General features: G+C 39.1%; 1 protein-coding gene across 2 annotated transcripts in view; it reads left to right on the plus strand.

Moving 5' to 3' along the window:
* LOC143347791 (uncharacterized) overlaps nucleotides 1–24991 on the plus strand; it is a 161926-nt gene that overhangs the window by 80702 nt on the left and 56233 nt on the right. For both annotated transcript variants that reach the window (XM_076777314.1, XM_076777312.1), the window contains one exon: nucleotides 19219–19273. In XM_076777314.1, the coding sequence (XP_076633429.1) occupies nucleotides 19219–19273 (55 nt within the window). The remainder of the gene's footprint in view (nucleotides 1–19218; nucleotides 19274–24991) is intronic.

Raw genomic sequence — 24991 nt, forward strand, 5'->3', positions numbered from 1 at the left:
GCACACCGGGTCCAGCAACGGCAATGGCTCGAAACTGCGACGCGGTTTGGCAGGGAATACGTTCCGCCATGGCTTGTCTTTCGTGACGCTGGCAATTTAACGCGTGCACTTTGATCCCCGAGCGAACATACAAGAGAATTTCGAACGGAAATTCGACAAATTGCAGGCAAGCTACCCAAGCGAACGAACGGCCATTTAATGTCACGGCTGCAGTCACATTTTTCGATTCAGTTTTTTGTAATTACCACGGCTTCGTCCATTTTTACGGCCGCGATCGTCCTGGATATTTATCGATAAAACAAAACCGTACGCCGTTTCGACGAAAATTTCAGTTTCGTTCATTTTTATTGGTAATTCGGGATATAATACCTTTCTATGCGGCTCGTCAAAAATTGTTCTGTTACAAACGTTCGTGCGTTCTGCAAATCCAAATGAAATTAAAATGTCATCCAATGGAAACAGCCCGTAAAAGCTTTGTCGAAAAGTTGTAACAAAAACGTGATAAACGTTCTATTGTTAAACGAATAAATAAATTCTCAGAGATAAATGATCGATACCCTTTTACGTGTGTTCACTAAATATGAAAGACAGAGGTCTTCTTTGCTTAAGAAAACATACGTACAGTCATTTTCTACCTCGTATGTACGAGAACCTTACAAAGTATTTAAAAAAATATACTTTTCCTGGTTTAACGCTTTATTCGAAACATTGTGTACACGCAACAGTATATGTGGAATTTGCGACCAACACATTGTTACGACTGGAATGTTATAGAAAGAAAAAAATTCTGAGACAATGGAGATCGATGGTCGCAAAGTCAATTGTACGATGGTCGAATAACGGCGCAAAGAGGTAATAATTCTTCATTTGGTGGGTAATAATCCCTTTTAGTTGCAATGCGCGACCTTTGTCCAGCGGGATCGGTATTTCGAACGAGCAATTTCGATCGGTCCTGTGCAATCGTATCGACAATTTACGCGCAAATATAAAAATATTTGAATGGTTATTGCCTAGCAAAATATTCGGCTATTAAATTTTCCCATTGTCGACTTTCTATTCAAGCGGATACTTTTAAAATACGATAATGAAGAATAACGCAATTTCATTAGAGATTGCCGAAACAACAGAAACAACATCTCGTATGCACACGTAACACTTTACGTAATACATTCAACGGTACTTTACTTCTCTTATCGTAATTTCAAGAAAATATTTAAAACTATTCTTTATTTAAATCATCAATTTTCTGAATTGTTTTGAATACGAGATACGTGTGTATTAATTTGATGACTCTTGAATGGAATTTGTATAAAAATCACTCTATCACATTCTTGAACATATGTATATACTACAAATTTAAATAAACTTTATTCGTCATTATCCAGGTTGCTTCGTTAAAAAAAGAAAAAAATAAAGTTTTACATTCGTCTACCTTTATAGACTACCCATTTGCAGTGCTTCGTATAGCAGATAATAGGATTTCATGAATGCTACGAATCCAAGAAAGGATTTTACAGCCAACAATAATAGTTTCTGACAAAGCATTCCTGCGTTCAAAGTAGAAATGAAAAAAAGTTTTATTGTGTAGGAATTCCTCTGTCCTGCGAATGCAACAATAACCGATGCCTCTTTGTCGCGAAGCCTCACAGTGGGACATTTCCATGCCAAATGCGATAAAAACCATATTATGACTAAAGTCATACATCCATCTATCTCTCGCGCGTATATGGCGAAATAATTTCCATTTTTATAGATTTCTTTTACACCGACGGTACCATTTATTTCCATTTACAACCGTTCAGTTATTTAATTACAACATTAACGAATCGCTCGTAACCGAAAGTCATTGTCGCATGTAACGCGATCCGCGAACACGGTGAGCCTCGAGCTTCCAATATTCTCGAGTTAAATATGTGCGAATAATGGTCGCGACTCCGTGGAAACGTATCGTTAGGAAATATCAGGAAGCACGTGCGATCGACTCGCTTCCATCGTCGAGTAAAAGCTCGAAGCTTCGTCGACAGCTGCTATTGGCGTATTTCTGCTGCTTATATTCGACCTCCATTGTTGTTTTAAACGCAAAAGTTGTAGGGAAGTTGTTGGTTGTTGGTGGAACTTACCGCGGTTAAATAATCGCATCAAAATACAATCAACGACCCCCCTGGAATCGCTGTATTATCAAGTTTCCAACATACGGGATTACTAAATCGTCAAATTACTGGATCGTTGGAACGGCGAGGTGTTAACTAAATCATCGAAGCGCTGAATTATTCATCGACTCGAGTCGCAAAATCTCCAACTTGCCTTCGCGGGATTACGAAGTTACGAATTCGCAAATTAGTAGAACGTGGACGTTTCCCGTCTATTCGACAGCCACGCGTGATTCTGGGGAAACGTCACGCGATATGGCGCCGCGACGCCCCCGCATCGATGGATACGGTCGATCGAAATCGGCCACCGATTCGGATAACCGCAACCGTGGATCGTTAGTTCGGTGTTCGGATCAGAATCGTTGATTAACCTTCGTATCAATAGCCAAAATGTTTACGATTGCTCGATAACTGGAGTAATCGAATACCCTAAGTGTTCTGTTTGCACAGAATCTACGATTCTAACACGTTAGGCGCGTTGTACGCGCGGCCATTACGTTTGATTTTCCATTTGTTTCTTCTTTTCTTCTATGGATAGTTTTGTCACTCGTATTTCCGTTTGAAAGGAAATATATGCACAATGTAATTCAATGTAATGTAATTCACAATGAATGAAAAGAAACTTGTTTCTTACGGGTTTGAATATTTTTACTGAACGTTGTTTTTCAATGCAATATTAAATCCAGCATCAAATTTCAAGATAATTGCGAGGCAGATTGCGCGAAATTTTGTAAACGCTAAAGAACGCGCATCGTCTTTTACAAAAATAGAAACACGTAATGGGAAAGGGTGTTGCAAAAGGAACCTTGGCTAAATGAACAGCTTTAAAGCACGTTGCTTAGAATTTGCAGAAAAGCATATATTTGTGGGAGAGTAAAATGGTAGAAAGTCATACTTGCTGATGAAAAGGTATTTAATTTGAATGCATCTGGCGGTGTTACTTACTATTATTCTGTAATATAGGAACTTTCAAGCCACCGAATGAGAACACGGAAATTAAACTTGTAATGTGACGAACGAATAGTAAACAGTAGAACAGTAGAAACAGTATTTTTTTTATTCGTGTTGTAGATTGACCAGTGAAAGTTCAGAATCCAGGATGTGTGAGAGAAACTGAATCAAAAAAAAAAACTGTATGAATATTTGCTAAAAGGAACGATTGCAAATATCATTAATTTACGTTTTTCATTTAAATTTCAGATAGATTGACGGAACTGATTTTATTTCAAAATCTTTGATAAATAATAATTAGATCAGCTCCGAGGCGTAGTATCTGTTCGTTCGACGATGTGTTGCGTGTCCAGTTATTGATATAAAGGGGTTTAGGCTATCTCGCGTCTACGTTTTCGCGTACAGTTTGTCATTACGCGAGGCTTTTGACTCTGGTTCGAGCGGCCCGGTTCCCGCAAAATTTCAATTATTAGGTAATACGGTGCTGGTAACGGGATAAACGGGTCGCGTCATTTGAATTTAATTTGCAATGCAACCCGATTTAATCTCTCGCGCGGGCTCGAGTGCGTGCACCATCCCTTTGCCCTCTAGGCGCGGTTGATCCCGGTTCTAGCGACCGGTACGTTCGCAATTAAGCTGTTCGAGTTGCCATACTCGCCGATAAAACGCGGCTGCGAAATCGTTTTAATTGCGCCCGCAGTCGCGAGTCCGTGAGAATCGCGAATCTATTTTGTTCCCGATCGCGCGTGCAATTTCGGTTTAATTCGGTGCTCGGCGAGCATGGAGTCGCGAGCACGGTATATGGCGTCTGGTTTAGGATGAATAAATATTGGTAATCTGATCGGGAATCGCACTAGCGTGCGCAACGTTTTCCTTCTAATCTCATCGTTAGTGGTCAGAGCTATGTATGGCTCGAGTAATATTTATTTTATATATTTATCGATATTGCTGTGACATTACGCACTCTGGAAAATATGTATATTCATTAAAGAGGGAGGAGGACAAATATAAATATTGGATACGAAGCGTGCGAATGTGCAACGTTTAGCAAATAGTGATTTACAATTTGATCGTACGCTTGTAAATTCTAGCAATGGATGAAGTAAAATGTTGTTTTCAAGTTTCAGCGAATACGAATTGAAAGGTGTGTACCAATTGAGGGTAATTTTCACCCCTTGAGTGTTAATAGCGGCCAATGAAAAAAGATATTGGTTCAATAGTTCTTAATATAATAACTTGGTTGTGTTCTAAACAGAAGAGATCTTACAACAATCGGATGCACAATTAAGGGATTATGTTACGTCTAAGGTTTTACTCTGTATACTGAACAATATAGGGTAGACATCAGGGAGTTGTAAATGATTTATCGATGTCAAATAATAATTAAATTCTTTTTTCAACGATATCCTCTATATTCCATTTTCCACGATTTTACACGGATCAAACACATTCGCTACCACCATTGAGTTGGAAAACCGTCCATCATAGAGAACGTCGCATTCGTAGTAATTTTATTTCCTGTAGCCGCATGCTTTTAACACCGTGCAAATCAAATAAAATGTTTTCACCAGGCCTGTTGAATATTCTGGACGAAGTGCCATTCAGATGTGACATTGCTCTGTATTTTATACTTCACCCGTTTGCACAGACTTAACATAGAAAATCGTTGCTACTGCACGCACAGCCTGACAAAAATGTCACCGTAATTAGAATTTATTTTACGTTGTGTAATTTTAACACAGAGGCTAATAAGTAATATTCATATTAGAAAACCAAATTTTGTAATATTTATAGATACCATGAATTCTTACATATACATATGCAGAGAGATTTTAGACACCAAAACAAGACGAAAATCAAGAATACCAATTTGTTAAAAATTATTAATAAAATTTGTCCACATACACGAATTTTTTTCTCGAAAGTGCGTAGGATTTCGGGGGTATGTCTGTTCACCAAAAATGATTGCAAATGACCCCCGCAATTGAAAATAATTTTTTCAAAACAATTTAAAAAAATTTTTTTTTGCATGAAATTTCAGGGAAAAATGTCATGGGTACCTACAGAAAAGTTGTTTAATACTTTTTTGTAGGTACCCATGAGCTCTACTTCAGAAAAAAGTTTCATTGAAATATATTCACAATTGTAGAAATTATAGCTGTTTGAAAGTTGGACCATTTTTTTGGGGGTTTTTCTCATTTTGCGGAGTCAAGAATCAACTTTTCGAATATTTTTACGATTTGTGCATATTCTCCATCAAAATACGCGTAGTTTGCATTTTTAAACATTAGAATCGTCCAATCCGTTCAGAAGTTATGACGTTTTAAAGATTCGAATGAAATTTCAGTGAAACATATCGATGGTATGGTCAGACATTATATTTTCGGTAATGAATTTTTTTCTCAAAAGTGCGTAGGATTTCGGGGGTATGTCTATTCACCAAAAATGATTGTACCTGACCCCTGCATCCAAAAATAATTTTTTTAGAATGATTTGATATATTTTTTTTTACCGAAAAATTTTCCGTTCGGTATAGAACTTTAAATGTCAATAACTTTTTAATGAAGCGTCAATCAACAAATTGGTATTCTTGATTTTCGTCTTATTTTAGCCTCTAGAAGTTCCCGTTCAAACTTTCCCCAAGTAAAATACCCAATTGTTCAAAGTATACTATTTCACTCTCATCCTATTGCGCACCACTACCGTAGATGTTCGATAAGGCTCAAATCTGAAGAACGTGTTAGCACACGGGGTTGTTTAGCGAGATTATATAATAACTACTCTTCCACCCTGTTTGTCGTGTACTTTGGATCGTTATCTCGTTAAAAAGGCAAACGACCCTCCCAAGAAAAAATTACACCGTGATGTAATTTTTCTTTCAAAACATTAAGGTAAATATTTTGTTTCATAACACCATCGATAAAGTTTAAACATCCCACTCCCTCGCCTCTATCCTTCTCTGTTGGTCCTGAAAATATTTGTTAGTGACTTGACTCTGTTTATTCAAAGCAGTGTTCTAGAAATTTTATTTAAAAAACGATACAAAACATCGAATTTCGCCTTCGTTGTACAAAACGCGTGCTCCCAAACGCATCGAAGATCGTCGATGAATCGATACGCGATAAAATACGTCTCTTCGCGTCCAACGAGTTTGCACATCCCCTCATGGACGCGTTAGCTGAGAATTTTGTGAAATCCGGCGCGAGGTGAATAAGGCAGTACGCGTTCTTTGGTAAACCGTGGCACGTTTGATAACACTTTCTGACACGGTCATTGTCGCCTTTCGCCCGTAATTTATGCGACGACAGTTCCAGCTCGGCAAGAGATTCTCGAATTCGTTTCGACGATAGAACTCTCCGCGCCGCGTGGCGGAAATTCGCGTCTCCCGAGGACCGTAGATCCGGAAATTCATGAAAAATTCTTTCTGAAAAATGAAGAACGAGTGCCTCTCGCGCGAAAGTGGATTATCATACGATCCTCCCCTAACATTTGCCTGCTCGCCTCGTCGGCCCGTATCTTTTTCATTTTTTATTCGCATTGTTCGCGCGCGTGCTCGATCCAAGAAGGGTCGAAATTAGTTCCCAGGGCGGACTGTAGCCAGCACTCGACGCTAAGAAGACATTCCCATTCTTTCGTTCCTAAAGAGTGCCTCTTCTTTCGCGAATTTATGAACGAAGCTCGTACTAATGAAATGTCGCTCGTAAAAGAAAATGTTACGAGTGCCTTTGATCGCAACGATAAGCATTCTTCGAGAGCGTTCTCCTTCAATTCTCCGTCCTGTCTAAAGTACGCGACTTTATTAAATATATGTTTTCGATGCGGGTTAGTTTTCTGGTACGACGAAGAAATTTTTGTGTTGCTAGTTATCGAGAATCCCGTCGCGTACGAGCGACGTATTACCGCAAAACTGGATACAAGATATTGCTCGGAGAGAAACGAGCAAAATAGACGGGAAAGGTTGTATCTTGTCAAGTAGACTGGCAGATGTTTCCTCGAGAATTTCCGGCATAAAATTCCAAGTGTCTTCTTGCGTATTTCGACCGCCGTTGTGGATGATTCTCCTACCGGTTGCGTTCTTTCACGTTGTCTCTCTGCTTTTCACTTCGCTTTCCTCGAGTATCGGTAAAGTTTCGCAACCCGTCTTCGAGGTCTCGTTATTTCAAGAAAAACGTAAGACAGTCTGCTTTCTATCATCATCCGTCGCGAAAATTCTACCGTATATTTTCTGCGCCTTGTATAGAATCTTACGAGCATCGAAGAAAATTTTTTAATTAAATTGTACGTTTCTAAAGATTCGTGGAAAACGTCATTGCATTAAATATGGTACTTCGGTTCATTTCATTACTGACTATTATTCTCAAGATTAGGTTGGACATGTAACTGTACAGTTCAATCGTAATTTCTTCGTTTACAATTTAGAAGAAAATTAATGTGTCTGCATCTCCGGAAGATCGAATACTTTTAACAGCGTGACTGTTGAAGTATAAGCAAAATTCGTGCTAGTAGAAGATTTGAAATGTTTTTAACGCACGTGTAGAGACGTACTCGACTCGTTCGCTAGAAAAAGTCTGTACGTATTCATAGACAGGGCATTCCGCGTGTTGTATTTGGGCATCCAGTGCTCCTGAATAAATGGTGTACTGTAACACTAGGGCAAATGATCGCGAGGCGATTCTCTCTAGGATAGCAGACTTTACGACAACATCTCTATGAAACTTTTTACCAGCCACTGTTACGAGCTGGCCTCGACGTTTCTTGCTCAGCTTCTCGTTAAAATTTAAACGCTTGAACAGTCGAGATAGAAGAATGCATCGCTGCTTGCCCTGCAGTACCAGATGGCCGTTTACGTGCCTTAGAAAAAGATAAACTTCGTCGAATTTCTAAACTTTCGAGTCCCGACGAACGAGTAATTATAACTTGATAGTTTACGATTCTACGCGAAGCTCAACGAATTAAATTTCATGTCAGATCGTTTCGACTTGGTGTCAATTTTCATTCGACGAAACAATTATAATATAAACACGTAATATAGAAAAATTATAAGTGCATCAAGACTTAAACTTTCTAAGAATATAGTTGAAAAGTACTCTGAATTAAATTTATTATCGTAGCGTATATTTTTCTTGGTCTAGATCGTATAAACATCATTTTAAAAGCTTCTTTTCCAGTTTATTCGTCTCCTCAAAATTTGTCTCTTCTCGAACGGATACGAAAAATTGATTCGACGAGTAAAGCTAGAAGGAAGCGATACGAGTTTAAAATTCAGAGGAGCAGAGTTTGTCGTTCGCCATTTCGCAATTTCCAGAAATAGACTCGCCGGATTGTCCCAGAAAAAAAAAACATACGTGATCGTTTGTTGGAAGTTCGAAGGGATAAAAGCTGTCGCTTGGCTGGCAAAAATTCTGTTTTCAAAGGGCGACGAAGAAGCGCCTTAAACGAGGAGATAGCCGGAGGAGGCTGGACGAGTTTAGAATACGGTAGTTAGTGCCGGTGCTCTCGATTCGCTTCGCACCACGAGCCATTTGACAGATTGCACCATAAAGGGGAAGGAACCGAAGGGGTGGGGAGCCTTTGCCGGAGTAATTTTGATAATATCCACCTACACGTTGCGAGAAATCGTTTCTGATGAACCGTGTGCTCGAGCTATGGATCTCGAACGATGTTTAATATTCTTAGGACATCCTATTACGCGACTTGTTGGAATTAAAAAATGACTGTCGAGCTCGTAGAATTCTTAATATTATTATTATAATAGATCGAGACGACGTTAACTTTATAATTCTTATTTTTCATTTTTGTCCGTAATATAATAAATAATTGCACAAATTACCATTATACCGATATTGGAGCTCGATGAAATGTAGCGAGTCGGGGTCGGATATTCTCGAGTGCCCTAAGGTCGTTAATGGACAGTTTCTCTTCCATTCTTGGGATAAATAATAATTGCAAAGAAGGTGGAAAAAAAAAGAAAAGAATAAAATGCAATTTTTCGCGCTTAATGGTACCACTGTACGAAACAATGCTGGGATGGGCACCGATCGATCCGTAGAGTTTCTCTCGGTTGATTGAATATTTTCTACTCAAGAGAGTAATTAACGCCTGCGGCGAACGAAGGGTTGAAAAATCCAGGCTACGAGCAAAGCGGTGCTCTCAAGAGCCAACCAGAATTCCCATCCGGTAATTGGTCCAACCTTCCAAGGCCAAGTTCCCGCAATCAGAAGTGGGAGAGGATTCTTTCGCCGATCCCGAGACTAGGAATTGTCTTTCGAGGACGGCGTTAAGGGCCATTTAAATCGAGACGTCATATCCCGGGGAAGCTTTTCTCCAAATTGTTTCTCTCCGTTCGATTCTACGACAGTTTCTACGAAAGATTCGGTCACCGTTGCGATAGTATTGGTTCTTCTGGGACGAAAGTCGAATCGATAGTCACTTTGAAAATTAGCAACCGCGGTTACACGAATAACTTTGTTGGGAAATCGTTACTTCTATTTCGAAATGGACGATATATTTGGATCGCCGATAAATTAAAGTCATTAATAGTTGAGACAGTTTCATGTACGCCATTCACCACTTTCATTTCCATTTGGAATGATAGGAGAACGGTATTGAGAGGAATCTAATTATTGGCTACAGGTTCGGACCACGTTCTACCCGGAAGTTGGAAGGATTTCCCTTCCTGAGCGGAATTAAGATCGGTCTGGCTCTTTGTTCAATTTCAGTTTTGTTCGGTTTCGCGCAACCTGACTACTGTTTATGTAATTGGGACGACGAGTTTTTAATTTAAAAGAAACTACCGCGATCGAGGAATCGAACGCTTTAAATTAGCCACGTGCAATATTTACACCGAAAAGTTCATTGCTAGACAAGTTTATTTCAAATTAAATTTCGCGTTCGCGATTAATATTAAAATATCCATTAACATTAGAAGCATCGATATAGTGTAAGAAATATGTTTTTAAATATTCTCTAAGAAATTCTTCGGATCAATTATGGAATTATTTAGCTTCCTTTTAACGCTGTAGAAATTTTTGTTCCGTGCAACGATAGACCTCGAGATTTTATTTGAAAAGAAGAGAAACTACCTCCACGTGGAGCACGAATTTTAGCGATTTCAAATTCCCATAAAGTGACACTCGGCTGAGAGTAAAGATCAGGGTTAAGACTTCCGAAGAGGATTTTGAGATCGAGATATAGACTCCTGACAAATGGATTTACGATCCTACGAATGGTGTCGTTATCTCGGTCAGTGTTTCCTTTGAACTACTATCTTGACTGGGGATCAATTCACCTGGAATTGTTTTGCCTATAAGATAAACTGTTCATAATTAAATAAAAAGACAATGTTATTATAATAATCGTATCACGAACTTCTCTTTAACGGATTATTTTTTCCTTTAAACCTGCATAGTTTAAGAAACGATCGAGTCGAAGTTACATTTTTTTTCTCATTAATTTCCAGCGTATATTTTGAACGAAAAGAAGATAAAATCTTTCAAATTTTGATATTCCGCGATATCGAACGGTATATGTTTATCTTTTACTCCGATAAGCTCGTAGCAAAAGGATTCGCGAGAACTCGATATAAAAATAGTTAGCAGGCGAGGAAATGGCTCGTTTCTGTTCGGTTCGCGAAACAAACTTCTTTCCTTATCGCGAGAAACACGGCACGGTATCGATACAGCGCGTATCGGGCTATGAAAAAACTTCAGAATACTCGGGGAAACAAATTTCCTCCTGTGGTAGGCGAAACTTCCCCCACTCTTTGCTCTTTTGATTGGCTAAACGCCGACCCACTTTTAAATTTCTCCCCCGTTATCGACTTTCGCATTTTGCTACCCAGGATCGTGAAAAAGGAGAGAATCCAACTATGGAATAGCGGGAACGCGATATCCTCGATGGACACTTTTGCATTCAGAAGAGAAAAGCAGAGAGAGGGGGGGGGGACGAGAAGTTGGATAAAAAATGTTCACAGATTCGTAACGTTTTGTTTGTGACAGGACAATGGGTGTTCTCAGAAATTTAACGTAATTAGGATTCCATTATGGCGCATTTTCACCGCGACAATAGTGGTTCCGCGATTATGTCTACCGTAGAATCCGCGGACGAGGCAACGCTAGAAGTTACGAGCGCGTTAATTCGTCGACAACGCGAATTTTCAGATGCCATTTCGTTTTCGAAATTAACGAGGACGAGTTTCGTTACGATACGAATTCAAATTACTGTCGGAGGGAGGGGGGCGGTTTGGAGTCGCCATTTTATTCGAAAATATGTAATAGTCGTAGGTATAAACAAATAGGTTGCACGACAAAATACTTTCGAAATATTCTTAATTCTATTTTCAATCGTTTGTTTGATAGTGCATCTTACTTGTATTCGCCATTAAACTATTTATGAAATATACATGTGCTATTTAAAAAAATGTATCTAGAGTTGCTTGTTTCTCACTTAAAAAAAATAGAATAAAACAATGATACAACATTTTCTATTTTTAATTTTACTTTAAACTTTGTTTCGATTGAGATATTTTTGCTAGTCGCGATGCTTTACTATCTTATAAACAAATCGACCATTAATATACATAATTTCATGACGCTATACTGGAGTATTGGAGAATGAAATTAATTTAAGCATCGATCTCTCGATTAGAACGAATCGTAAATTAAGCGAATTAGTAGAACAGTATGCGGTATTAGCTATTGGAGGCAAATGCAGAATGATGCAGTATTATTCGTGCTGATTGACGTTTCGCGTCGAAACGTCCGTAGGCAACATACACTCGTTAATGCTTAATTGACAATGTCTTGTACGATCAATCACAGGGTAATTTGATTAGTCTGTTTATTTGTGCTGACTGATATGGATATTATAATTAATGTCCAATTAGAGTTAGATTAGTCCCGTGTCGTTCATAGATAATTGCGTTCCATCCTGGTAATAACCGGGGCGTAGCATTAATCAAGAAATGCGTGGCACGCACAACGATGCCTTTCGTTCAGGGAATCACCAATAATTGCGTGATAATTTGATTATGGATCTTTCGAAATACACAGTGTTCGATGATTGGTACTAGCACTCTTATCTCGTCGAAATATGTTCACGAACAATTGTTTTATCCTCGATCGCGTCCCATAATATTTCATTTCCATCGTACCTTTGAACGAGGTGTATAAAAATACTTTCTCCTGACTATCGTAGACGTATTTTAGACCTTCAAATCGGTGCAAATCTGTCAAGAAAGGTTCCCAGAAAATTCATCTTAATCATTTTTCTTTTTCCAAAATCCTGAATTATTGTATTTCTCGTACAATAACACAATTTTTGTTCGTTTGTAGTTACCTTGGATGACCTTGTATATTCTATGTAAAAAGAAAATTTAGTTAAAGGAACCGCATTTTCTTCAATATAAAATCAAGCAACTTCTGGCTTAGATATTCTTCTCTATTTATAAAAATAATCGAGTTATTCGGGTGACCTGTCTTAAATTCCCCACCCTTTATACTGTGTACCGTATGAAATCGGAGGCAATTACACGAAAACTCGATTATCGAACTTTCAGGGCCGTCGTTTGCAGTTAATTGTGCATTTCATTAGCGAGCACTTTTGACCACACGCGTGCCCGCGCATAAAAAACGGCTTTCACGTCGAGTAACTCGATATTTTTGGCTCCTCGTGGTCCTCTTGTGAAACCTCGACCCGCAGGAAATCGTTGATTTTGCCCGGGTTCCAAGTCAAACCTTCGATGGAGCTTTCATCCGAGTGCGATCGAATTATACGAGGATTTATCGGCACGTTAATAAAACCAGGAAATTAGAACGAAAGAGTCTTTGTCAAAGAAATACTTTGCTCCCCGATAAACCCATTTTCAAATTTCAATCCATTTCGACGAATTGATATAAAACAAATTTTTACTAATTATTCGCAAATCACGATATATTTTACTATATACGGTGATTCATCACTATGGGGATATTTTTTACCATAAAGCATTACTATTTTCCCAGATTATACAATTCTCATATAAAAATTTGTTTCTCAGACAGAAGATGCTTCGAACTACAGTCGAAACGTTTTTAAATCAATATTAAATTTAATTTCACAAACATTTGGTACTCTTTGTTTATCCAAAGCTTTATGAAAATAATCAAATTCCTTGTTCCACGAGCTTTATACGAAAGAATTTAATAAATCAAGCGTTCGTTGCTGTTTAATAAGGTATTTCCAAAAAGAGCGATTCAATATTAGGTTGGTATTTACAATTTTTCGTACTTCTTTCAAACAGTGTTTGCCATTAAAACTGAATTGGAACAGAATCTCTCGCCCCCGGCCAGCCAATTTTTTTTTTCGTTTCATTCGTGACGCTCACGGAAGGGGTGAAAAAAGATTACCGGCAAAGAGACAACGACATCTCTGCGTACGAGGGGTTGAAAGTATCGCGGTTCGTGGCATTTTTAAACAAGCATCCTTCGCTGGTGCACACCGAACAGACAAATACGGTATGAAAGCACATGGCCAAACTAGGCGGATGCACATAGCCGCGCGTAAATGCAAGTGGGTGCATACGACGGCACATAGGGCGCGTAACGACGCCACTGCCGCATAATCGCGCCTACCGTGTAGATTGTTAGGGCAACACGCGGAATAGTACACAGTGTGACACGCGTGGGCATAAATCATGGAGGGAAACACGGCGAAGTGTAAAAGGGGGATGACGTTTGTCGCGATAGACCAGTGCAACGCTAGAAGGCTAACGATGACTTGTCAGCGTTCGATTGTGGAAACGTGTCGAAGCAGATTGGTATTGCTAATTATGGAAACTGCGTACGTCACCCACGTTGAAACTGCAATCACGATACAAACGGGACAGCCTTTCCTTTTCGCGTCCCTCGATTGTTCCTACTCTCTTTCCTTCGATAGGTGTAAGTTGACGAAAACAAAATAGGATAAGAACAAATTTTTCACGAGTAACTTTCTTTTTTCCCGGAAATACTGTAATTTTTCTTTGAAACTGAGAGAAATAATGTATTTGCCTCCCCAAATCTATTTTTGGACGTTTCATAGCTTGTACGATATTCGTACGATTATCGAGTTCAAAGTAGCGAATAAAATTTCCTTTATTAATACTGAAATTATAATACGTGCTTTTAGATGATTACTTTCTCTCCCTTTTAAGTTTCGAATTTTCCAAAGTAGGAAACTGTTCAAACGATAAATCGTGTTTGAAGTAGCACTTACTGCTACAGCCTTTGGAACGTAACCTTTTCGTCGCGAGAAAATATTGAAACTTTTAAATATTGTAAACCAAGAGAAGTTTTGGGGGGTTTACATTTAGAATAATAATATTGTCAGTACTATCGGTCTTAAAAAAGAATAAATTGACGGATGAAAGATTGATCATATAACAGGACCTTAAGACTGACTTCCGACGTCAAACAGCCTGACCTATTTTATAAGGCTGAAGATACAAGATGGCCGGAATACAAAATGCCAGTCTACGGTTCATTCACGTTTACGATTACTTCAGGACGAATTTTACGAAGATACTTCTACTTCTAAAACAGGATGAACTTGTAACTTTAAGCGAGCTTATGCCTGTTACTTGCTTCAGTAAGAGTTTTAAGATTTCGAGAATGTTTAAGGCGAACAAGATAACGAAATGACTTTCGGAACTTAGCTAGATTATACATCTTCGAAACAATCCTCGATTCAAATATTTGTTAAATAAAATTCGATCACGGTTCGACCATTTGAATATTCAACGACTGCGATAATTTGATTGGTGCGTTGAGACGATTGAATTTTTTAAAGATAAAATAAAATTCGTGTAACGGAAGGATCCGGGTATACGTTTTTCCAAAACTTTATTGACGTCGTCTTTCGATTTTCCTCCGTTTGCTGAAATTTCTTGCCACGAGAAATATTTCTCTTGGCGTATCAGAAAAACCTTCGGGCATAAAAGCGTTACACGTTGCGGAGGTCGTATTATCGTGCTCCCTTTGAAAATCTTCGGATCGTAAATCACCCTTTTTACGATCCGGTCGCGAAAGTCGTAGCTCCATAATTACGCTAACGCGCACGTCTTTCGCGGAAGCTTAATTCTGGTTGGGTAAAGCACGGCTGGAAGGATAAATCACGAAGGTGGCGAAGGAGCAAGGATATTATTGTGACAGTAGTCAGACGCCAGATAGGGGAAACGAAGGAAACGCGCACGAGCTGGTGCTTGGTTCTCATCGAGAGTGAGCTAACACACCTATAGAAACCATTCTAAGCGTGAGCGTAAACGAGGCCAACCTGGGGAAGAAAGAACTCGGAGAAAAGGGATAGAAAAGGGATAGAAAAGAGATTTATGCGCTGGAATCGGTGTACACGGCAACAAATCAGTAATCTTTCGAATTACTCTGGCTCTGAGTAGATAGGATTCTGGTATTCATTTTCAGTGGCTATTCGTGGGATACCTTTTGAGAAAATATCTCGATACAGCAATAGATAGGCTGATAATTTCTCTCTTCCAGAAAACAGCAATATAGTGCAATATTTATCAATGTAATTATACCTTCTTATTCGATTCAATCGTTTTTTATAAAAGAAAATTCGATTGTATTATATTTTTGGTCCGACTTCACAGTGTTCTTGAATTCAGCTGCTGTTATTAATACACCCACCCACCGTATTGATCGCGTCTTACCCAATCTAATTTTTACTTGTTCCTCACATTGCGAATACACACTGTATCTGAATATTTCGATAAGAAAAAGAATTTTATACCAAATAAATATTTAAGTTGTCGCGAAAAAGCCAGTCAATAATCCTTGAAGCGGTAAATATTCCGACTAGCAAACGTTCCCTACGAACTTACATTTTACAAGATTTCGACGCCACCAACATGTTTTTTAAACGGGACGACGCGACGTGCATTCGTAAACGTGGTTACGCAGCTCGCGCGCAGAAAAAAGCAAAAATTTTATCTCTCGACGGAATATTGTAAAGTATTTTCGCGAACGAAACCCGCCGCGTAATTGTTTATACCGTCGTTTTGCTTGGACGTTATTTAATGAATTATTCTGATGGAATACGTCGCATGGCAGCGGAAACTGCGGCGTATGCAGAACAGTCGTGCCACGTATCATAATGACGTTCGTTAAGCTCGATATCGGTGAAAAGTTTAAATATAAAATAATTACGCGTTAACGTACGGTACGAATTGACCTCGCGTCGATTTGACGCGGAACGAATGCCTCGTTCGTGAAATTGCATTTGTGGACGTATTGTTGCTAGGCGCATCGAAGTGGTCAGTAATATACGATATATATTTAACGCGTTTTATTAATATTACTAGTGTTAATCAATACTTAATAAATTGTGGATGTTGACAAAGATAACTAAATCTCTGTTTTATCGAGTAAAATTAATAAATATCCTTCAGCATCGCGAATGTAAAATTCCGTTTTACGCTACCAAGGGATTCCATGCCCAGTTCTATTGAGCATCGGTAGGTCGACGGTTAAATATAACAACGAGAACGGATACAACGGTGAACTAGTTAGAATTGGAAGCTGATAATACGTAGCCTAATTCCATATATGGAACACAACGTCCACGATTCCGATTTAACCTTCGCTCGTGACAGTTTTATGCTTCGATGGACGCGTCGAATGGAGGAGGCGATGGAGCGGACACAGTTTCATCTTGCTGCAAACAAATTCGCGCGGATGAAGGAATGGCCCTGCGATGGACGCTGACGACTCGAACCGACGGTGCAGCCGCGGATATCGGGGAATAAATAACATGCGGAAAAATAGAGGAATATCGACGGGAAGCGAGTTATTGCTAGGGCCAAGACGAGAAGTTTGTTTAATATAAACAGATCATCTCGATATTTTTTTCATTTACGAATATTCATTGCAAGAATTCGAGAACAGAGACAATTTCATTTGAATGAAATGTAACCATCGAAATCAACACAAAATTATTCGTGACGTTCGCTCGATCGAACAGTTCAAATTTTTATTAACGAGTATTTGTATTCCTTGTTCGAAATTTCCAAGTTTAGTTTATGACTTTCGAAAGAACGTAATACGTATGTTTAATTCTCTGTAGCAGGAGTCGATAGAGCAATCTAATTTTCTAATCTAAGCTCGTACTACGAAATTTGATAAATGTTTCGTGTAAAAAAATAATTTCCTTTTTAATATGATCGAATAATCGTTGGGCAGAATTGTCAAGAGTTTAACAATTCACAGAAATAACTGTGATAAATAGAACGTAAAATCCAACAGAAGATTTATCGATCGCGATCCAAGCAACCGCGCCACGCGTGACGCGTTGCATTTTATTGGGGCTGGTTGATTGTTCCGTCGGGGGGTAAAGTTTCTCCATTAGAGGCCTATCTTCGAGCAGCGTTTCAGAAGTTCCAGCTCGCGGGATTCGGCTCGTAGATTGCGCGATCGCTAGCAGACGGAAGTCGTTTAATTTATCGCCGTGCGCAAACAGGGTTCACGACAATACCGCGAACGATGTAACATCGACGACGACTGGGGTATCTCGGGAAACGACACGATGCAACGTCGAGTTATCTCGGATTCTCATTGTCCACGGAATCGGACCAACAGGGGGATGAAGGCGACGTGGCTGGAAGGAGCGCCGTAATGCCCGGAATAATCGAAGACGCAAGATGGTGACGAACGTCGAGGCGAATTTACGTCCCAGAGGGAATATAAACCGAATGCATCGGTCAGGCCGGAGAGATCCATTGTTCCGGAACGCATCTCTCCGCAACCCCATAAATGGAATAATTCGGTCAATGTGTAATGCATCGTCGCCCTATTGCACAGTAACTTGCGATCTAAATTCAATTTCTCGATTCGCGTATTTAAAAAAAATGCTTTTCCTTAAAAATTAATAATCCCTTAAAATGTAAATCAAAAATATTACTTTTGCCAGATAACTCTATGATCGACGATTTTTTATGGTCCTGTTGGCCCAAATGACAGAAGCTTTATTGCAGCGTATTTTATTTACAATGATTCTTGACTTTGCCAAGCTTATCTTAGTTATCGACTTAATGTTGCCCCTTTGAGGGGAAGAAACTTCAGAATAGATCCTCACCCTCGTGCGTTTGGTGGTTCCTAGAGGAGATAGCCCTTAGGGTTTCCTTGTTTACGCATGCCTTGGCTGCATCAACAAATATCTGCAGATCACTCGAAGAGGATTGTCAATTCTCTTTACAAGCCTGTAATTCTGGATTCTGTTCTGTAAAATGTCGTTACCACTAGCAAGCATCCCTTTATTGCACGTTTCCTACTATTTTACAGTGATCAAAATAATAAGAGGAAACGAAAAAATAGCATAAAGAAAATTTATAGAAAAGATTACAACGAGAAATAAGTTTCTTCGTCGAATTCTTGACTGTCACGTGACGATTCCGAATTTTATCCACTTACTTTCATCGTGTTTTAGATACGATTTTTTAACGATGACAATGATATATGACATTCAGTTACGTGGATTACGAAGCTCGTCAGAAACGCGGAGGGAGAATATATCCGTGGGCTGTTAAGTTGTTTGACAACGGTGCTTCGCAGCATTTATTCCCGAATCGCGTCGAACTGCCAGAGACATTCTCCTTAGGAATGCTCAAACGAGAGCTTCATTGTATTCGCCACAATGGGGTACCACTCGTACTCCATTATTGTGCATCCCTCTTCATGGTAGAACTGGCGCGTTTATCAGCGGCGTACAAGCAGCGACGAACGCTGTACCCGACTGCTTTCAAAATCGATACAAAAGACCTACCTTCTTGAGAATATGCTTAATCCCCTGGTATCGAAATTTCCCTCGAAAACGTCGACGTTAATTAACGTTCAAACCAAGGAAAAGAAATGGCAAATGTATGGTATTCTTCGAAGGAAATTACGGTAAGAATCCTGAAATAGTCTGATATTATTTTCGTCGCGAAGGAACAAGTACAAACAAAACTGCAAGGAACTCCTTAAGCAGGGTGATAACGTCGCAGGATCGAAATATTCGAAATTTTCTTATATTTTCAAAATTTCAGTCCTTTAAAATTAATCGTCAATATAAAATCGAATGGCTATTACATTCGTCATATTGTCTTTTTCAGGATTGCTGTTCGTTGGGATCCGCACAGTAAATACGCATCACAGCAATCATAAGTTGTAAGTATTACTCCTTGTTTCTAACGGTATTATAATATGGCTACGTGTTTTGCGATACCCATAAGTTAAAATTGAAATTGAAAGAAAATTTATAATATTCTTTTCGTTCACCGAAAAATGTAACCTTGCTTCTCGATATCGTTTGATCATCGCGTTTTTAATGTTCCTCCGAGCAATTTCAAATTAATTGAAAACTTTTTTCCTCCCCTCCTATTTGTTTTCTTCGCGTTTCGATCTACGGCATCAATTTTACTTTTTCACGGGCAATATTCAATTTTGTAACTGACGGTAGATTCCAAACTTTATATTTTCGTTTCGACGCCAAAATTAGACGCCCCTCGATTAAACTAATGGCAAGAGTCCAAGCGGAGGGAAAATCGCAGGAATATCGATGGCCATCCAGCGAATTGGCCAACGGTTTACGGCCTTCGATAAAATTTTACTTACTAGACAAGATGGCGGTACGCTGTACCAGGGTCGAAGGAAAATCCAACCAGACCAGCGTCGTTAGTTGCCTAATCCGTCGATATATCAGTGTTACGCTGGCGCCGATGGCGTCTATTGCTTCGAATTCGTATTGCACATTGTCTCGTGTACGTGCACGCTCGCGATCGTGTGCACATAGGGAACCGTCGCATCCAGGGGATACGAAGTTTTAAGCAGCTTAAGCTCGCCCGGCTGTAGGACTATCCGAGGAAAAACACCAGGCGTAAGACGGAAAACTGGCTTCGACACCCTGGAAAGAAATTACGTGATAAGTTTTCCGATTCGACTGGAACCAACTGTAATCCTGACTTTCCTGTATTCGTTACGAATCGCGTTTCCAAACAATTTCATATTCCTAATACTCGACGGGACGAAAATATTGCACCGCCGTTCCTAAACACGTTTCGATAAAAGAAACGAAAGATGAGAGCTATTCAAATAGTAAGAAAGTAATATTTCCGTTCAAATAAATTCTGAGTTTATCTTTTTTTAAAATCAGCCTGGGTTATTTAATTAGAAAAAAAAGAATGAATTCGATATCTCCATTGGTTTTGGAGAAAACAAATACTTGGTTTGGGCCACACGGTATAACGTAAGATCGTAATGTGTCGTGTCGTGAGTAGATTGTATAGTATACATCGTGCCTCGTAAGAAGGATATGCGTCAACATAATTAAGTTCCATTTAACAGATTACCGTTCGCCGTCGGTGTTGCTTAACACTATAAAAAACCAGCTGCAAAACACGAGTATCGCTAGGAAATATAATTTGGGTAACGAAGACATCCCTCATTTTCTTATGGATAGTCGTTACTACGTAAAGCCACGTACATTTATTCTTTCGCTTCAAATTTCGTAATTTAAGGTGTTCGAGTAAAACTTTACGTTATTCTTTTACTCGCTACACCACAAACAGTTATCTTTCTTCCTCGAAGCGACGCGAACCGGCTAAAGATTTTTAATATCGTTCCGGAGGGGGACAATTACAAGTGCACAATGGACCCGAGGAATTTAACGTTAAAAGAAGCTGTGTTCGCATATAGAAATCGAAATATGGTTCAAAAATAGATGCGCCTGTCTTCGCCGGCGCATTGTCACCGATCGCTATTCACGTATATGCGCTTACATCCCCAATGCAGACTGAATACACCTTTTTATAGGCGCTCGAACAATAAGCGTGAACCTTTGAACGAGAACGTGTCGACTAGCGTGCCACTGAATGAGAGAACACCCGGTGTCCCTTTAAATGGAGGTTCCATCTCGTCTAATTAGAATTCATCGGTAAATCGATGTTTCGTTCCGCGAGCCGAGTGACCCCGTTTTCAGACACGAACATCCCCCAACCTAGACGATCCACGCATTTTTCCAAATATTTCCTGACAGGGGCTCGCAAGGGCGATTTTTATTACTCTTTCGAAAAGAAAAGCTCTTCGATAACGTCTGTACGTTCTAAAAAATCAGGAAACAATATTTAATCGACATTTCATGGGACAGTCCAATCAAATCATAGCACGACTCGCCTAATTAATATTTATTATTCTCAATTTCTTCGTACGATGGACTGTGTAAATAATTGTCCAAACAATTGAACATTTTCAAAGTCTTAACAGCGCGTTGCCCTTTTACAAACGACAGGGTCCCAGTATTATGCGCGAAACTTTCTTGTCTAAACCAATTATCTCCATACTTAAGCACACCGCGAGGATCGTCGACGAGATCTCTCGTCGCGTAAACTCGTGATACCGACGATTTAAGCTGCAGCTGGATACTCGGTGCTTCGTACTTAATGTTCAAGGATAGGGTGCGGAGTTTATCGCATGTACCAGCGATAATAATCGCGGGACCGTGGCTACTGGGGTTGCTACACGCGTGAAATCGTTGCTCATAAATCTCTGCAAATGAAATAGCATGTAACGTTCGTTGTTCGTGGACCTAGATTCTCTTCGATATCGCATCGGGTTTCGTTAATTGAGTATAATTTATTCGCGAACGAACGATGGACGATCAATTTGGATCAAACATTTATATAGAAGTTGGTACATATAAAGCGTTACAAGCTATTTTCTCTTATTAGCGATAATAACAGAATTTTATTTAAGCATTTTACGATTTTAGTAATTTTTGATACACAGGAGTAATTCAAAATTTTTTAGTAACGTTCTGGAATATTAATCAAGAACCAGGTAACGCGTCTGACCATTACTCGTCATTTCTACTTGAGACTTATTTACAAATTTTTTGTATCGTCACTCTGTCTTGAAAACAATTACGAAAATGTTCTATAATGTTCACCATGTATTTATATTTCTTAAACATGATTCTAATGCAAACGTGTTTGCATAGACTAATAATTTCTGTCAACTGTGGCGATTACGATGTCGCCCTAACATCCAAATACGAATATCGACATTTTACAGATTCGATAACGAAAGTAAACGGTTTGAAGTTGTCTGCCAGAAAGAAAATACTATTGGAAAAGTTTTTGTAAACCAAGCAGCGTTTGAGAAAGCGGCAATTTCCCGAAAGATTTTCAACAGCCTCTGTTTCCGAGGGTTATCCACCCCTCAGGATGCATCGACCCCATTACGTCCAGACGTCCGCCCTCTTAGTAGCCCTTCAGTCAGCCACGAGGCGCGTCACTTCGGAGAGAACGAAACCACCCTCGAGACATTGGAGGACGAGCATGAGGAGTCCTGACCAGAGAACGCGAAGAGGGGAATAGAGAACCGAGGAATAGACGCGACGTAGACATCGTCTAAACGCGATGACGTCTTTGAAACGAAATCCAAATACTTTGGTTGCTAGATATCACTTATTATGTCTGTTATTTAATAAATATCTGAGCTTAGTTGTGAAATAGACAGTTTGTACGAGTCCAAATCAGAGATCTCCATTTCACGTTTATCTAAACCGTGTTATAATTTATATAATTTCTAATATACGGTTGTATTTATATATTCGTGACTGATTTATGGATTATGGAAATATCGTTACACGAAAGATAGAATCTTCGTTACATCGATTTTCTTATATCAAAATATGATTGCTTCGATAAAAATTATTAACCGAAGTTATGTCGTTTGTTATCGATAACTGTGACCGAGGGAACCATGTTTGTATTGCAAATTACATTAGTAACAGTACAAAATGAAACATGAATATGTTAATGCACGCGTACACGTGTAAATTACACGTTTGGTCATTGTGTTTAACATTTGTGTGTAACTTTGTACAGTGATTAAATAATGCTTGCTGGAATTCACGAAAAATAATAGTTTTTAAGGGCCGAAAAGATACTTGACGAACTGCAAGCGATTCCATTTCACCGGCGACTGAGAAACGGAAGATAAAACGTTGTCCTGAATCTTCTCGATCGGTCGTTGATGTGTTAAGTTGGCTGGAAAAGAAACAAAGAAATTGCTCGGGAATGAATACGATCGCGTGGGCTTTTGCGTTGTCGCGCCGTTATTGCCTCGCCCTGGAGAAACTCGGTCGAGTTTATCCTTACGACGGAGAAAGAAAAGTCGAGGCTTTATGGTTCCCGAGTTTTGATTTATCCAAGGAGAATCGCGCGACTCCATTGTCGGAAGATCGTATCTCGCCGAATTACGGTCCCGCGGTGTTTATTCGAGAAATAATACTGCTCTCCTCGTCTGCCTTTATTTATTTTTTTCTCTGCAGTACAGCCCGCATATCATGATCGAAGTATAATCTTAAATAATTATTCCTACTATCGGTAAATGACTTTATTCGATTTGTCAGCGATATTTGACTGAAAGTTGTTCCTCTATAGGCACTTGACAAACGATCTAATGCAGACCTGGAAGACGAGAAAACTGTATTAATATCAATAATATTATATTTAATTTTGTTACCAGTCGAGAACTAAATTTTTTTTAAAAGTCTAGAAATTTTTGAGGTTTATATCTATTTTCTAAAGAATTATAGGAGAGAAAATAACCGATTTGGCGTGGAATTGTACCTATAGGTTTCATTACGATCTAATACAATCTGATACAAACTTAATTTCTATTTCATTGAACGTAAGTTTTGTTCAGTTTCGTGCGGCTGACGAAAAGAAATTATTTATGCAAATCGATTTTTTCCTATTTCTAGGGAATCCTTCCAGTATTTGGTGAGGACTGTTGTGCACCCACAGACGAACTTTCGCGAAACTGGCACGCCGGTAATGGATCGACGAGAACGTGTTCCGAGCATATTTTCGAGGCTCGCGTTGGAAGTGGTTTTATTGAATGAAGCGCGTTTCACGACGGTAAATTTACCGCGTTATCAAAGCCGAGCCACTTGGCCAAAACGAACGTGTTAAAACGGGACGTTAATGCGCGTCCATTTCGGTTATTGTCAGCGAACGAACTTCCCAACGATGCGTCGCATTGCATTTTAATTGCACCAGGCATTGAACGGCAGAAAGAATGCGAGTATTTCAAGACTCGACTATGACACGTAAATATTAAGGTGTCTCTGAAAGCATCGTGTAGTCTATTGGAAAAAAACTTGGCTATCTTTTGGCTAATTTTGTGTAGTCAGCTGAAATACATCTAAAGGTTAATGAAACGGTGAACAAAAATGCAATTTTTTTGGACAGAAATTTCAAGGTAAACCATAAAATTATTTAGTGACGCAACTCGTTTCGCTGTTTAAACTTGGAGTGTTTTAGTTGCAATCACATTGTGTCGCAATCTGTTCTTTAAATTACGACTAACGTCTTTGACAAAGGATGTACGACGTTTATAGCATCCCTCTACCATAAGGACGCCACTAAGAGGTGAAAGCTAAGCACGATGCTCGCAGCACAAAGGATCTGTTACATAATACGGGGTGTTTATAAATTCTGAATCCACTTTCTCGTAGCTCGAAACATGTCATCTTTCTCGAGAATAGTTTGGATAAAATAAAATGCTTGCTGCCAGCAATTTTAGGATGGATGTTTGATGCTCTGATCAGGGATTCTAACTGTTGTAACCAAAATAAAAAAGAAAGTTACAGGATAATAATTCTTTTCCCGACTAAAATACACTGTCCAAATGTGGTTATCAATAACAATAACCCTTCCTACGTGTAACTCTATGTAATTATACAATAAAATTGCAACCAAAGCAATATTTTCATTCTCAACGAAATTCAGTCATGAATAATTACTGTGCAATCATAAAGCTCAGAAATCAATATTTTTTTAACATGATTTTTTGAGAAAACACCATTTCGTTTGGTTG

This window comes from Colletes latitarsis, chromosome 11 (genome assembly GCF_051014445.1).
Source record: "Colletes latitarsis isolate SP2378_abdomen chromosome 11, iyColLati1, whole genome shotgun sequence".
NCBI lineage: Eukaryota > Metazoa > Arthropoda > Insecta > Hymenoptera > Colletidae > Colletes > Colletes latitarsis.